Below are 11,774 nucleotides of genomic sequence, written 5' to 3'. Positions count from 1 at the left end.
TACCTGTTGCATGTGTGGCACTTCCTTTATGATAATTAAGCCTTGTGTAAGGTAAAGCTCTGTGCGTATATGGATTAGTTCTTATACATCAAGTTGTTTCATTATAATAATAATAACAAAATAATTTTTGACATGTTATCAGACATGTCAAAAAGTTATTGATCAAAGTGGGTCTCACTGCTGTCACCTGCTCAGATCAGAATATATAGCCGGAGAAAGATCACGGCAGCATGATCCACTTCCTAGCCAGCAGCTCAAAGTCAAAATTTCCCGGACTGCGATGCTGGGCAGAAATTGCATCGCAATCTGATCAATAACTTTTGACATATCTGATGACGTCAAGTTGTTTAAAGTGACAGGAACACCCAAAGTAATCAGTATAGTGTAACCTATAACAGAATGGGTATAGTAGTTACTAATGCTCAAATGTTAAGTTATTATCATTAAAAAGGAAAAACACATTTTATATCACATCAGGAAAATCAATGTGATAGAAGATATACTTAGTAGAACTTAGAAAAACTGTACAGAGAATAATCAATATTTATATAAATCTTTCTATTGGGATAAAATGGTGTCTATATTCTAAATCCTGGAAGAACCATGAGGACAATATATAAATTATAACAGTATTTCAATTACTATCATTACTTTCAGAACATATAGGGAATGGTAACAAATACAATTGAAGGCAATGTAAATATGATATCATAAAAAGCAGAGATTAAATAAATGTCCAAATATAGCCTATCCCAGTGAATTTGTGTTTTCTAAGATTAGAAAGTCCAATACTTACTTTTTCCTAGTTAAAATAAACTTAAAAAGAAAGAAAATTACATAATGGGAATGAATATAAGACACTGATGCTGCAGTTCCCCATATACGCCTCAGAGCGCCGCTGTTCACCAATAAGGAAAATATTCTGTAAATCCAGAATCACCTCCATGATGCAGACAGTGTTCAACTGAAAGGAGGAATACACAGCATTTCACACCAGGATGTGTCGGGTATAGGACTCACAAAGAAGAGGGATTATTTTCTGCTGTTATTTCTTGGGGATTATAAATATTACAAAGGATTTCACCATAATATATCTGGTAAAAAGAAGGATGACTGGATTACAGCTGCAGGAAGGACAAGCAATGCAAGGACTCAGATGGCAAGTAATATTTCCCTTCTTATTCTCCTGGCTGTGTCATTCAGTCTCTGGTCAGATTCATTATTCCATTAATGAAGAATTAAGAAAAGGCTCTATTGTTGGGAATATAGCAAAGGATCTACAAATAGATGTTAGGGATCTGTCCAGAAGGAAATTACGTATTGTGTCTAAAATCTCTGAGAAATATTTCAGTATAAACCTGGATAATGGAGACCTATACATTGCTGATAGGATAGACAGGGAGACATTGTGTAGAGCTGCAGCTGATTGTGTCCTTACATTTGATGCTGTGGTGGAAAATCCACTAAATGTCTTCAGTATAAAGATTAATATTCAGGATATAAATGATAATCCACCTACATTTATTCATAACACATTACTATTAGAAATGAGTGAATCCACCTCTCAAGGTGCAAAATTTGTATTGCAAAAAGCAGAAGATCTGGATATAGGAGATAATTCTCTGATCAGCTACAGACTCAGTGCAAACCAGTATTTTACTCTTGGAGAGAAGGTCAGCACTGATGGCAGTGTATTTCCAGAGCTTATACTAGAGAAACCTCTAGACCGAGAGACACAAGACAAGCATGAACTCATTCTAACAGCTTCTGATGCTGGAAATCCTGTACAGACAGGCACTGCCTTAATAACTATCATCATAAATGATATCAATGATAATTCTCCAGTATTTACACAGGATGTATATAAAGTAAGTGTTAGGGAAAATATACCAGTGAATTCAACCATTCTGCAGGTCAGTGCAAGTGATGAAGATGAAGGTGTCAATGCACAGATCACATATTCATTCAATACAATTGAAAATCATATTCTTCAGACTTTTACTATTGATCCCAGAAATGGAGAGATTAAAACAAAAGAGCATTTGGATTATGAAATCACAAAAAACTATGAAATTTCTTTACAAGCACAAGATGGAGGACGCCTAGTTGCTCATGCTAAAGTTTTTATAGAAATCCTAGATATCAATGACAATGCTCCTGAGATATCCATAACCTCATCATCAGGTCTTATTCCTGAGGATTCTGCTCCTGGAACTGTAGTTGCACTAATTCAAGTCCATGATCCTGACTCAGGAGAAAATAGTGAGGTCCAATGTATGATAAAAGGGGATTTACCATTTGTGTTAATATTATCATCAAGTAATTTCTATAAAATAGTTACAAAAAGTAGTCTAGATCGAGAAATAATATCATCCTACAACATCACAATACAAGCCTCAGATAAAGGTTCTCCTGAAATGACTTCTAGAAAAGTTATCAGGCTTGATGTATCAGATGTCAATGACAATGCTCCAGTGTTTGAGAAATCAGGTTACACTGCATTTATACCAGAGAATAATTCACCAGGAGCTTCAATATTTAGTGTTCAAGCAAGAGATATGGACAGTGAAGACAATGCTAAGATAACATATTCTATAATGTCTAGAGATGATGAAGAAGATCCCCTGTCTTCCTACATCTCCATGAATCCAGTAACTGGGGTCATCTATGCTCAGAGATCATTTGATTATGAGAAGCATAGAGAATATAATATCAAAATCATGGCCAGAGACAATGGATCTCCATCTCTGAACAGAAGCACAATACTAAGAATATGTATAGTAGACCAGAATGATAACTCACCAGTCATTCTGTACCCATCACCAGAGCTCGATAGCTCAACATTTGAGATGGTTCCTTGGACCTCTGATCAAGGCTCCTTAGTATCTAAAGTGGTGGCAGTGGACGCTGACTCTGGACACAATGCCTGGTTGTCTTATTTCTTACAATCTTCAGAACCATCACTATTCACCATTGACCAGCACACAGGGGAGATCAGGACATCTCGTGTATTTCAAGAAAAAGATATCATGAAACATGGAATTATGGTTCTAGTAAAAGACAATGGGTTTCCCTCCCGCTCAGCTTCAGTCACTATAAACATGGTGATCGCTGATCATTTCCATCAGGTCCTTCCTGAGCTGAACAGTCAGGCTAAGAAAGAAGAATCTCAGTCCAACCTACAGTTCTACTTGGTCATAGCCTTGGCATTAATCTCCTTTCTCTTCATGTTGACTGTGATTATAGCAGTTGCCTCCAAATACAAAGAGTCCAAATCTTCTTCTTCATTTGGAGCCATGAGCACAAGTCTGTATCCAACGGTTGATCCCAGATTTACCTCATTATTCAACAATGGAACATTACCTCTGCCATATTCCTATGATGTTTGTGTCACTCTTGATCCAAGTGAGAGGGAATTTTCCTACCTTAAACCTCAACACAATGTTCCTGTGGATAGTCTCATAGATGCTGATGACTCTGGGATTGGGAATGAGTCTTCAATGAACTCTTCACCTGCTGAAAACCTCATACCACAGGTATGTTTTAAATGTTCTGAAATACAGTATACTACTCCTATAAGGAAATTATCTTCAGGAAAAAAAAATCTTTAGGTGAAGAATAGAGAAAGAAGTGCCCCAATATATTTTGTTTCTCTTACCAATGTCAGATATTTGTTTACCATTATAGTTGTATATGTTTCACTGGTTTGGTTTAATCTTGGTTTATTGAAATTGTAATGGAGTCAGAGTCATGTTTTTGTGGTCCGGCCAACACTCATTTGATCCTCGTGAGTGGTTGATGACAGTTATGTTGTGGTCATTCAATACTTCTACCATAATAGCAGAAGGAGTTTATTTTTTTGTATTAAACTTTACAATATTCAGAATTTCAAATAGAAACATAGTCGCGTTAGCCCAACAAGGGTACGGGTTCGGGTTCAGCCACAGCAATAGATTCCTAAGGTCAAGCAGATGATAGCAGGTACTGGAGCCTATCACTTGTCCCCATGGTCTAGTTATTTTGGGTTGAATTACAAATAATATGTTAGGCCTTGTGGTATTTTCTGGGAGCCATTAAATGTAGATTGAGCTGCTGTGCTGATTTGGGGTAGGCCCTCATATCTCTCACAACACCTATATAGAAACAACTGAACCTCCACAACTTAGTAACATCCAAAAAATACTTTATTTCATAAAAAGCACATACACTTAAAAATCGTACTACACAGTGAACTGCGTCTGAGAAAATACATTAAAAACCAACAGAAAAAACATACAAATGAGGGGTGCTGCTGTCGGGCAATGTGTGGAGGGATGATCAGGGACCAAGTACAATTCATTGGTGTATTACCATAAACCCACTTGATAAAGGTTGTTCACCGAAACGTGCGTTGGGGTAGGGGCAACTGTCCGGCTGGTACATCACATCTATTTGGGTAAGACAACTCATTTTGTATGATTTTTGTATAGATGGAGTTGGTTCAGGGTGGGTTTATGGTAATACACCAATGAATTGTACTTGGTCCCTGATCATCCCTCCACACATTGCCCGACAGCAGCACCCCTCATTTGTATGTTTTTTCTGTTGGTTTTTAATGTATTTTCTCAGACGCAGTTCACTGTGTAGTACGATTTTTAAGTGTATGTGCTTTTTATGAAATAAAGTATTTTTTGGATGTTACTAAGTTGTGGAGGTTCAGTTGTTTCTATATAGGTGTTGTGTCTGTAACTAGAACCCAGTATTACTACACTAACACTATATCCCCTTCTCAGGATTTATAACATTTATAGGCTGTTGTGTAGGGGAGATCTGCTATATCTCTGTGTATGTGTATACCTCATATCTCTCATCACAGAACTTGTATATTATAAGTATTTAACTACTTTATGAAGCTTTTTATAGTTTCATACTTTATAGTAAGTAAAAGCAAATATGAGATATTGATGCTTAATATTTACATATGGATTATGGTGGAGATTTAGAAAGCCATTTTATGGTAAGATTCTCCCTGGTACTCATAGCAACCAGTCACAGCTTAGCTTGCATTTCTCTTATTGCTCTGGCAAAATGAAAGCTGAGCTGTGATTGGTTGCTATGGGGGACAAAGAGAATCTTACTATCAAACAGCTCAATAAATCTGCCCCAATATATATATATATATATATATATATATATATATATATATATATCTCAACCTTTTATCATGTATGTATGTATGCATGGGTATGTGCATGGCGTGCATGGATGTATGCTGCTAATTCCTGCTATGGACAAAGTTTTAAGGATATGATAACCAAAATGGAAAAGAAAAGTATTATAGACTATACTTTATAGTGCTTTGTATGTTCTAGTTGTATAGCGCACACAGATTCTGCAGCGCTTCACCTATCTGTATGTTTTTGGGGGTTTGTTAAGTGTGCAAGGAAACCCACGCAAACAAGGAGAGAACATACAAACTCTTTGCAGACATTATAGATATGCTAATTGCGTAGTATTATAATGGCATGTGATTCGCAGTCTTCTATAATGGAACGCGTATTGGGTTCCACCAGTCGGAAAGGACGCATCATGTAGTATAGATAGCGCTTCATAGCCCAGAAGTTGTACTCGGCTTGGGATCGGAAGTAGTTAGGTGGAACGCAGTCTGCGTTCCACAAACCAGGATGTAGATACATTACTGAGCATATGACCGGAAGTGACGACAGACTTGATCCTAGCCCGGCATGTGATGTTATGCACGTTAATCCCAGTATGTATTTAAAGATTAAGTGGATGGAAGATGGGTTCTTATCAACATCCGAGCGGGCCTCCAGTCACTACACCATGTTGTGCACCATCTGCGCCATGTAAACTATCTCCTAGGGCTGCATTACGAAGCTAAGTATTACCTATATTGCATCCATATTGAGTACTACGTTTTTATTGGTTGTGCCCTGTTACCCTCTTAATTGTGTTTATTATCACCGATAATTATACCATGTGCTGTGGTGGATCTGATGGCCGATGCCGAGATCCCACAAAGATATCAATGTGCCCCCGAGTGTCAGGAGGTATACTTGTAGATAATACATACATTGTGGTTAGCAAGTAATCTTTTGGTTATATTACCAGACTGTTCTCTGTGTAGTACTTTATCAATTATATCTTGTGCTATTTGTTGACTCTAATACACCTAATACAACTAATACACCTGTTTCCCTGATGAACCTGTAAGATTGGACAGGAGAAACGCGTTGGAACTGTATATAAATTTTTGTATATAGGGTGTTGGTGAAGTTTTTTATCCTTAACACGTTTTGTTTTGTCACTTTACTTTGTTATTTTTCTCCCTGCACTTAGAAGGTTAGGGAGGGACTGTCACCGTGGTTGGGGCCACCCTATCAAGGAGGTGGGTAACCCCAAAAGGCAGAAAGAGAATTGACCATCTGGATTAGCTGTGAGAGAGCACTTTCCCTCCCCTGGCCATTTTAGTATACGATTGTGGACAACCCCCTTGTACATCTCCCTATATCGTAAGTTACCTCAAGAGCAGGAATAGGTTTAGCACGTGTGGTTTCACTCCAATTTTTTTTGTTTTTTGTTGTTGATATGACAGATTTTTAGCATATTTTATATCAATAAAAGTTAAGTTTTATCGCCCTAGGGTGTAAAGTGGTCCGTCTGTAAAATACTTTATATTATACCATTGGGCATTTATGAAATTAGGGCTAGCGGCAGCCTGTTTTGAAGAATTCCCGTAGTGATAATTGATTTGTATGTTCTAGGCCAAATAATGGGATTAATAAACTCAATAGCCTACAGAACTTTTACTTTTAAAAACTATGGGAGGTACTTGTGTGCATATGAGGTCTTTACATGTAGGGACGTGCAGGCCGTGTGCAAAATTTATCAAAAAGGTGCACTGACCTTGATAAATTTGAGTCCACTAAGAAGCTACTGAATGTTAGTAGCTAACGGAGAGCCATTTTAGAGTGGTCTGAACTGGATTGTATTTGTGCCAGCATTAGCGACTCTATAAATTGTAATAACTTAATAACTGTAACAAGGTGTCATGCTTAAATGGCAACAGATGTAAGATAAGGTAACCCACAAATAAAAAAAATCAAAATGAAGCAATTTTGAAAAATGTGTGACTTTTTAATACCACTCCAGAGATGTACAATTTAGATAAATTTCTACGTAAGTCACCATTCCCATAAATGTTCATACGCAGATATTGTACAGTATGTTCATTTGCAAGCTGGCTATTAAAAATGAAAATAAATGTTTAATATATTTTTTCTTATATATTTTTTATTAAAGGAAAAGAACTTTTACTTATATACGTTTAAAGTCTATGAGGTTTTATAAGACTTCATGTACTACAGTGTTAGCACTCAACTTAGAACAATCAAAAATAAAAGGACACATCACTCCTGATCACTTCTGCCTCATCTTTTTTGTGATCTTAGCACACTAACCTTCTGACCAACACCTTTTAAAATATGTAACATATCACTATGACATTTCAAAAGTTCTTGAAAGTGGTTAAAGTTAAACTTTAAGAGTTAAAGGGTCAAGGCCACTTAAGTGTATCTAAAAAAAAATATATATATATATATATATATATTAGAACAAAATATTGTATCAAGGCTGTAGATCTGAAGGAGGAGACAGCCAAGCTGGCGTAATGGGGAAGTAGCTCTCCTCCAGAAACATAGGAGCCAGCTATTTAGTGACATCTATTAGGTGACTGTTCAAATAGAATATAAGGTCTGTAACCTTCAGGACTGATAACTTCCTGCACTAATAAGGAATATAGAAGTTATAGTGGTTATCACATTTTTATATGCATTATTGGTGTTCCAATATGTTAACTCATAAGTGGTAGAGTCAAACCTTCGGTCTTATTCAGTGAACTATAACAGTACAGCTGGATGTGTTGCGATGCTGTTACCTGTGTTTGCAAAAAAAGTGTATTGCTTACTTTGACTGTCTTAACTCTTACCCTTAAATCTAAAGTATTAATAGACCCATGATCATATTTTATACATACATATAAATGTCATATACTTAGCAGATGTTTTTTCCTCTATACCTTTTACATAAGTATCACTTATTTTTAAGTTTTGTGCTTGGTAAAGCTCTATCCACATATGGAATAATTCCTATCCACCAGGTTGATCTTTCTTTTCATTCAACAAATTATGTAATATAAAGTGCTATTATAGATAGCAAATAATAAACACCTATATGACCTTATAAAAGATGACATTAGATCTTATACATCCATTGTGAACCTTGTAAAATTAGACATGAGAACACAGAAATAAAAAGGTATTGTAGCAATCATAGTTGTTTGGATGTCGATTGGATTGGAAAAGAAAATCTAAGTATATGGTACAACATATTACATCAGAAAAACTGATATGTTAGAGATTATGTTTATTGAGAAAGAATCTAAACATAAAAATAATATTTATATTGATCTTAACCTTTGGGTGAATGATGTCTGTACACTAAATAGATTTCTTTTACAACCTTCTTAACATAAACTTTGTTCAACTATGCTGTGCTATAAAAATTCTAGTTGGTAAAATTGCAGTTCCCCATATACGCCTCAGAGCGCCGCTGTTCACCAATAAGGAAAATATTCTGCAAATCCAGAATCACCTCCATGATGCAGACAGTGTTCAACTGCAAGAAGGAATACACAGCATTTCACACCAGGATGTGCTGGGAATAGGACTCACAAAGAAGAGGGATTATTTACTGCTATTTATTCTGCTGGATTACAAACATAATAAGGAAATTCACCATTATATTTCTGGTGAGAAGAAGGATGGCTGGATTACAACTGCAGGAAGGACGAGCAATGCAAGGACTCAGATGGCAAGTAATATTTCCCTTCTTATTCTCCTGGCTGTGTCATTCAGTCTCTGGTCAGATTCAGTATTCCATTAATGAAGAATTAAGAAAAGGCTCTATTGTTGGGAATATAGCAAAGGATCTACAATTAGATATTAGGGATCTGTCCAGAAGGAAATTACGCATTGTGTCTGATGTGTCTGAGAAATATTTTAGTATAAACCTGGACAATGGAGACCTATACATTGCTGATAGGATAGACAGGGAGACATTGTGTGGGACTGAAGCTGATTGTGTCCTTACATTTGATGCTGTGGTGGAAAATCCACTAAATGTTTTTAGTATAAAGATTAATATTCAGGATATAAATGACAATTCCCCTACATTTCTTCACAACACACTGACATTAGAAATGAGTGAATTTACCTCCCCTGGAGCAAAGTTTGCATTACAAAATGCAGAAGATCTGGATATAGGAGATAATTCTCTGATCAGCTACAGACTCAGTGCAAACCAGTATTTTACTCTTGGAGAGAAGGTCAGCACTGATGGCAGTGTATTTCCAGAGCTTATACTAGAGAAACCTCTAGACCGAGAGACACAAGACAAGCATGAACTCATTCTAACAGCTTCTGATGCTGGGAATCCTGTACAGACAGGCACTGCCTTAATAACTATCATCATCAATGATATCAATGATAATTCCCCAGTATTTACACAGGATGTATATAAAGTAAGTGTTAGGGAACATATACCAGTGAATTCAACAATTCTGCAGGTCAGTGCAAGTGATGAAGATGAAGGTGTCAATGCACAGATCACTTACTCTATTAGAACCACAGCAAATAATATTCTGCAGACTTTTAAAATTAACTCTGATACTGGAGAAATTACAATAAGAGGCCAGTTAGATTATGAAGTCAATAAATATTATGACATATCTGTGCAAGCCAAAGATGGAGGCGGGCTAGCTGCTCATGCTAAAGTATTATTAGAAATTCAAGATATCAATGACAATGCCCCTGAGATATCCATAACCTCATCATCTGGCCAAATTCCTGAGGATTCTGCCCCTGGAACTGTGGTGGCACTTATCAAAGTTCATGACCGAGACTCAGGAGAAAATGGTGAGGTTCAATGTATAATAAAAGGGGATTTACCATTCGAACTGATACCAGCAAGTAATTTTTATAAAATTCTTACTAAAAGTAGTCTGGATAGAGAAATAATATCATCCTATAATATCACAATACAAGCTTCAGATAAAGGTTCTCCTGAAATGACTTCCAGAAAAGTTATCAGGCTTGATGTATCAGATGTCAATGACAATGCTCCAGTGTTTGAGAAATCAGGTTACACTGCATTTATACCAGAAAATAATTCACCAGGAGCTTCAATATTTAGTGTCCAAGCAAGAGATATGGACGGTGAAGACAATGCGAAGATAACATATTCTATTATGTCTAGAAGTGATGATAATCCCCTGTCTTCCTACATCTCCATGAATCCAGTAACTGGGGTCATCTATGCTCAGCGATCATTTGATTATGAGAAGCATAGAGAATTTAATATCCAAATCATGGCCAAAGACAATGGATCTCCATCTCTGAACAGCAGCACAACACTAAGAATATGTATTGTTGACCAGAATGATAACTCACCAGTCATTCTATACCCATCACCAGAGCTCGATAGCTCAACATTTGAGATGGTTCCTTGGACCTCTGATCAAGGCTCCTTAGTATCTAAAGTGGTGGCCGTGGACGCTGACTCTGGACACAATGCCTGGTTGTCTTACTTCTTACAATCTACAGAACCATCACTATTCACCATTGACCAGCAGACAGGGGAGATCAGGACATCTCGTGTATTTCAAGAAAAAGACATCATGAAACATGGAATTGTGGTTCTAGTAAAAGACAATGGGATTCCCTCCCGCTCAGCTTCAGTCACTATAAACATGGTGATCGCTGATCATTTCCATCAGGTCCTTCCTGAGCTGAGCAGTAAAGCCAACAAAGAAGAATCTCAGTCCAACCTACAATTCTACTTGGTCATAGCCTTGGCATTGATCTCCTTTCTCTTCATGGTGACTGTGATTATTGCAGTTGTCTCCAAATACAAAGAGTCCAAAACTTCTTCTTCATTTGGAGCCATGAGTACAAGTCTATATCCACCGGTTGATCCCAGATTCACCTCACTATTCAACAATGGAACATTACCTCTGCCATATTCCTATGATGTTTGTGTAACTCTGGACCCAAGTGAGAGGGAGTTTGCTTTTCTGAAACCTCAACACAATGTTCCTGTGGATAGTCTAATAGATGCTGATGATTCTGGTATTGAAAATGAAACTTCAAAGACCCTCTCACCTATAGAAAATCTCACACCACAGGTAGGTTTTACTTAATTTTTACAACAGAAAATTTGAAGGGATGCATATGAAAATGCAGATAAAAGTTTATATTTTTCTTCTTTTCTCCTTTACAACTTTGCATATGATTATTTTAGGTATATTTCTATACAGTTATGTACATACATTTTTAAGCAATATCTTTTATTTTTATTATAATACTTTACTATTATTGACTTATCATCTGACGATTTGCTCCTTTTGACAGTCAGAACAAGTAGCATTAGCACTTTCTGTGTCTGGATCCTTCAACCACTGGTCTCTTTTAAGCTGTTATGGTTAGTTAGGTGGCAGCTATGCCACTGGTTCATGTTGCGTTGCTTCAAATAGAAGTGACTCAGATCTGTGCATTGACCTGCATAGGAACTTGAGTGTAGCAGTATCTGGGAGTGTAAGGACAGGAACACCTGCGAGCTCTAAATGGGCACCCTCATATTATAAAACTGTTGACATGGCCAAGACACAAGGCAAAACTTAGAGTCTAATTTTTCAGACCCCAACAATCGTTGGATAA

The 11,774-nt window shown here is 36.8% G+C and overlaps 1 protein-coding gene across 23 annotated transcripts in view; it reads left to right on the top strand.

Annotated features, from left to right (window-relative positions):
• The window catches only part of LOC138791883 (protocadherin gamma-A4-like), a 255,016-nt gene that overhangs the window by 136,558 nt on the left and 106,684 nt on the right, over positions 1 to 11,774 (top strand). The window contains exon 1 of one of the 23 annotated variants that reach the window (XM_069969250.1): positions 1,003 to 3,536. The exons of 21 other annotated variants lie outside the window; for them this stretch is intronic. In XM_069969250.1, the coding sequence (XP_069825351.1) occupies positions 1,110 to 3,536 (2,427 nt within the window). In that variant the 5' untranslated portion in view covers positions 1,003 to 1,109. Of the gene's footprint in view, positions 1 to 1,002; positions 3,537 to 8,634; positions 11,243 to 11,774 lie in introns of those variants that run through there. One more of the 23 variants, XM_069969262.1, reaches the window with a different exon arrangement.

The sequence above is a fragment of the Dendropsophus ebraccatus genome, chromosome 1, assembly GCF_027789765.1.
Source record: "Dendropsophus ebraccatus isolate aDenEbr1 chromosome 1, aDenEbr1.pat, whole genome shotgun sequence".
In the NCBI taxonomy this organism is placed as follows: Eukaryota; Metazoa; Chordata; class Amphibia; order Anura; family Hylidae; genus Dendropsophus; species Dendropsophus ebraccatus.
The sequence above is the reverse complement of the archived record's forward strand: the minus strand, read 5'-3'. Positions and strand labels throughout refer to the sequence as shown.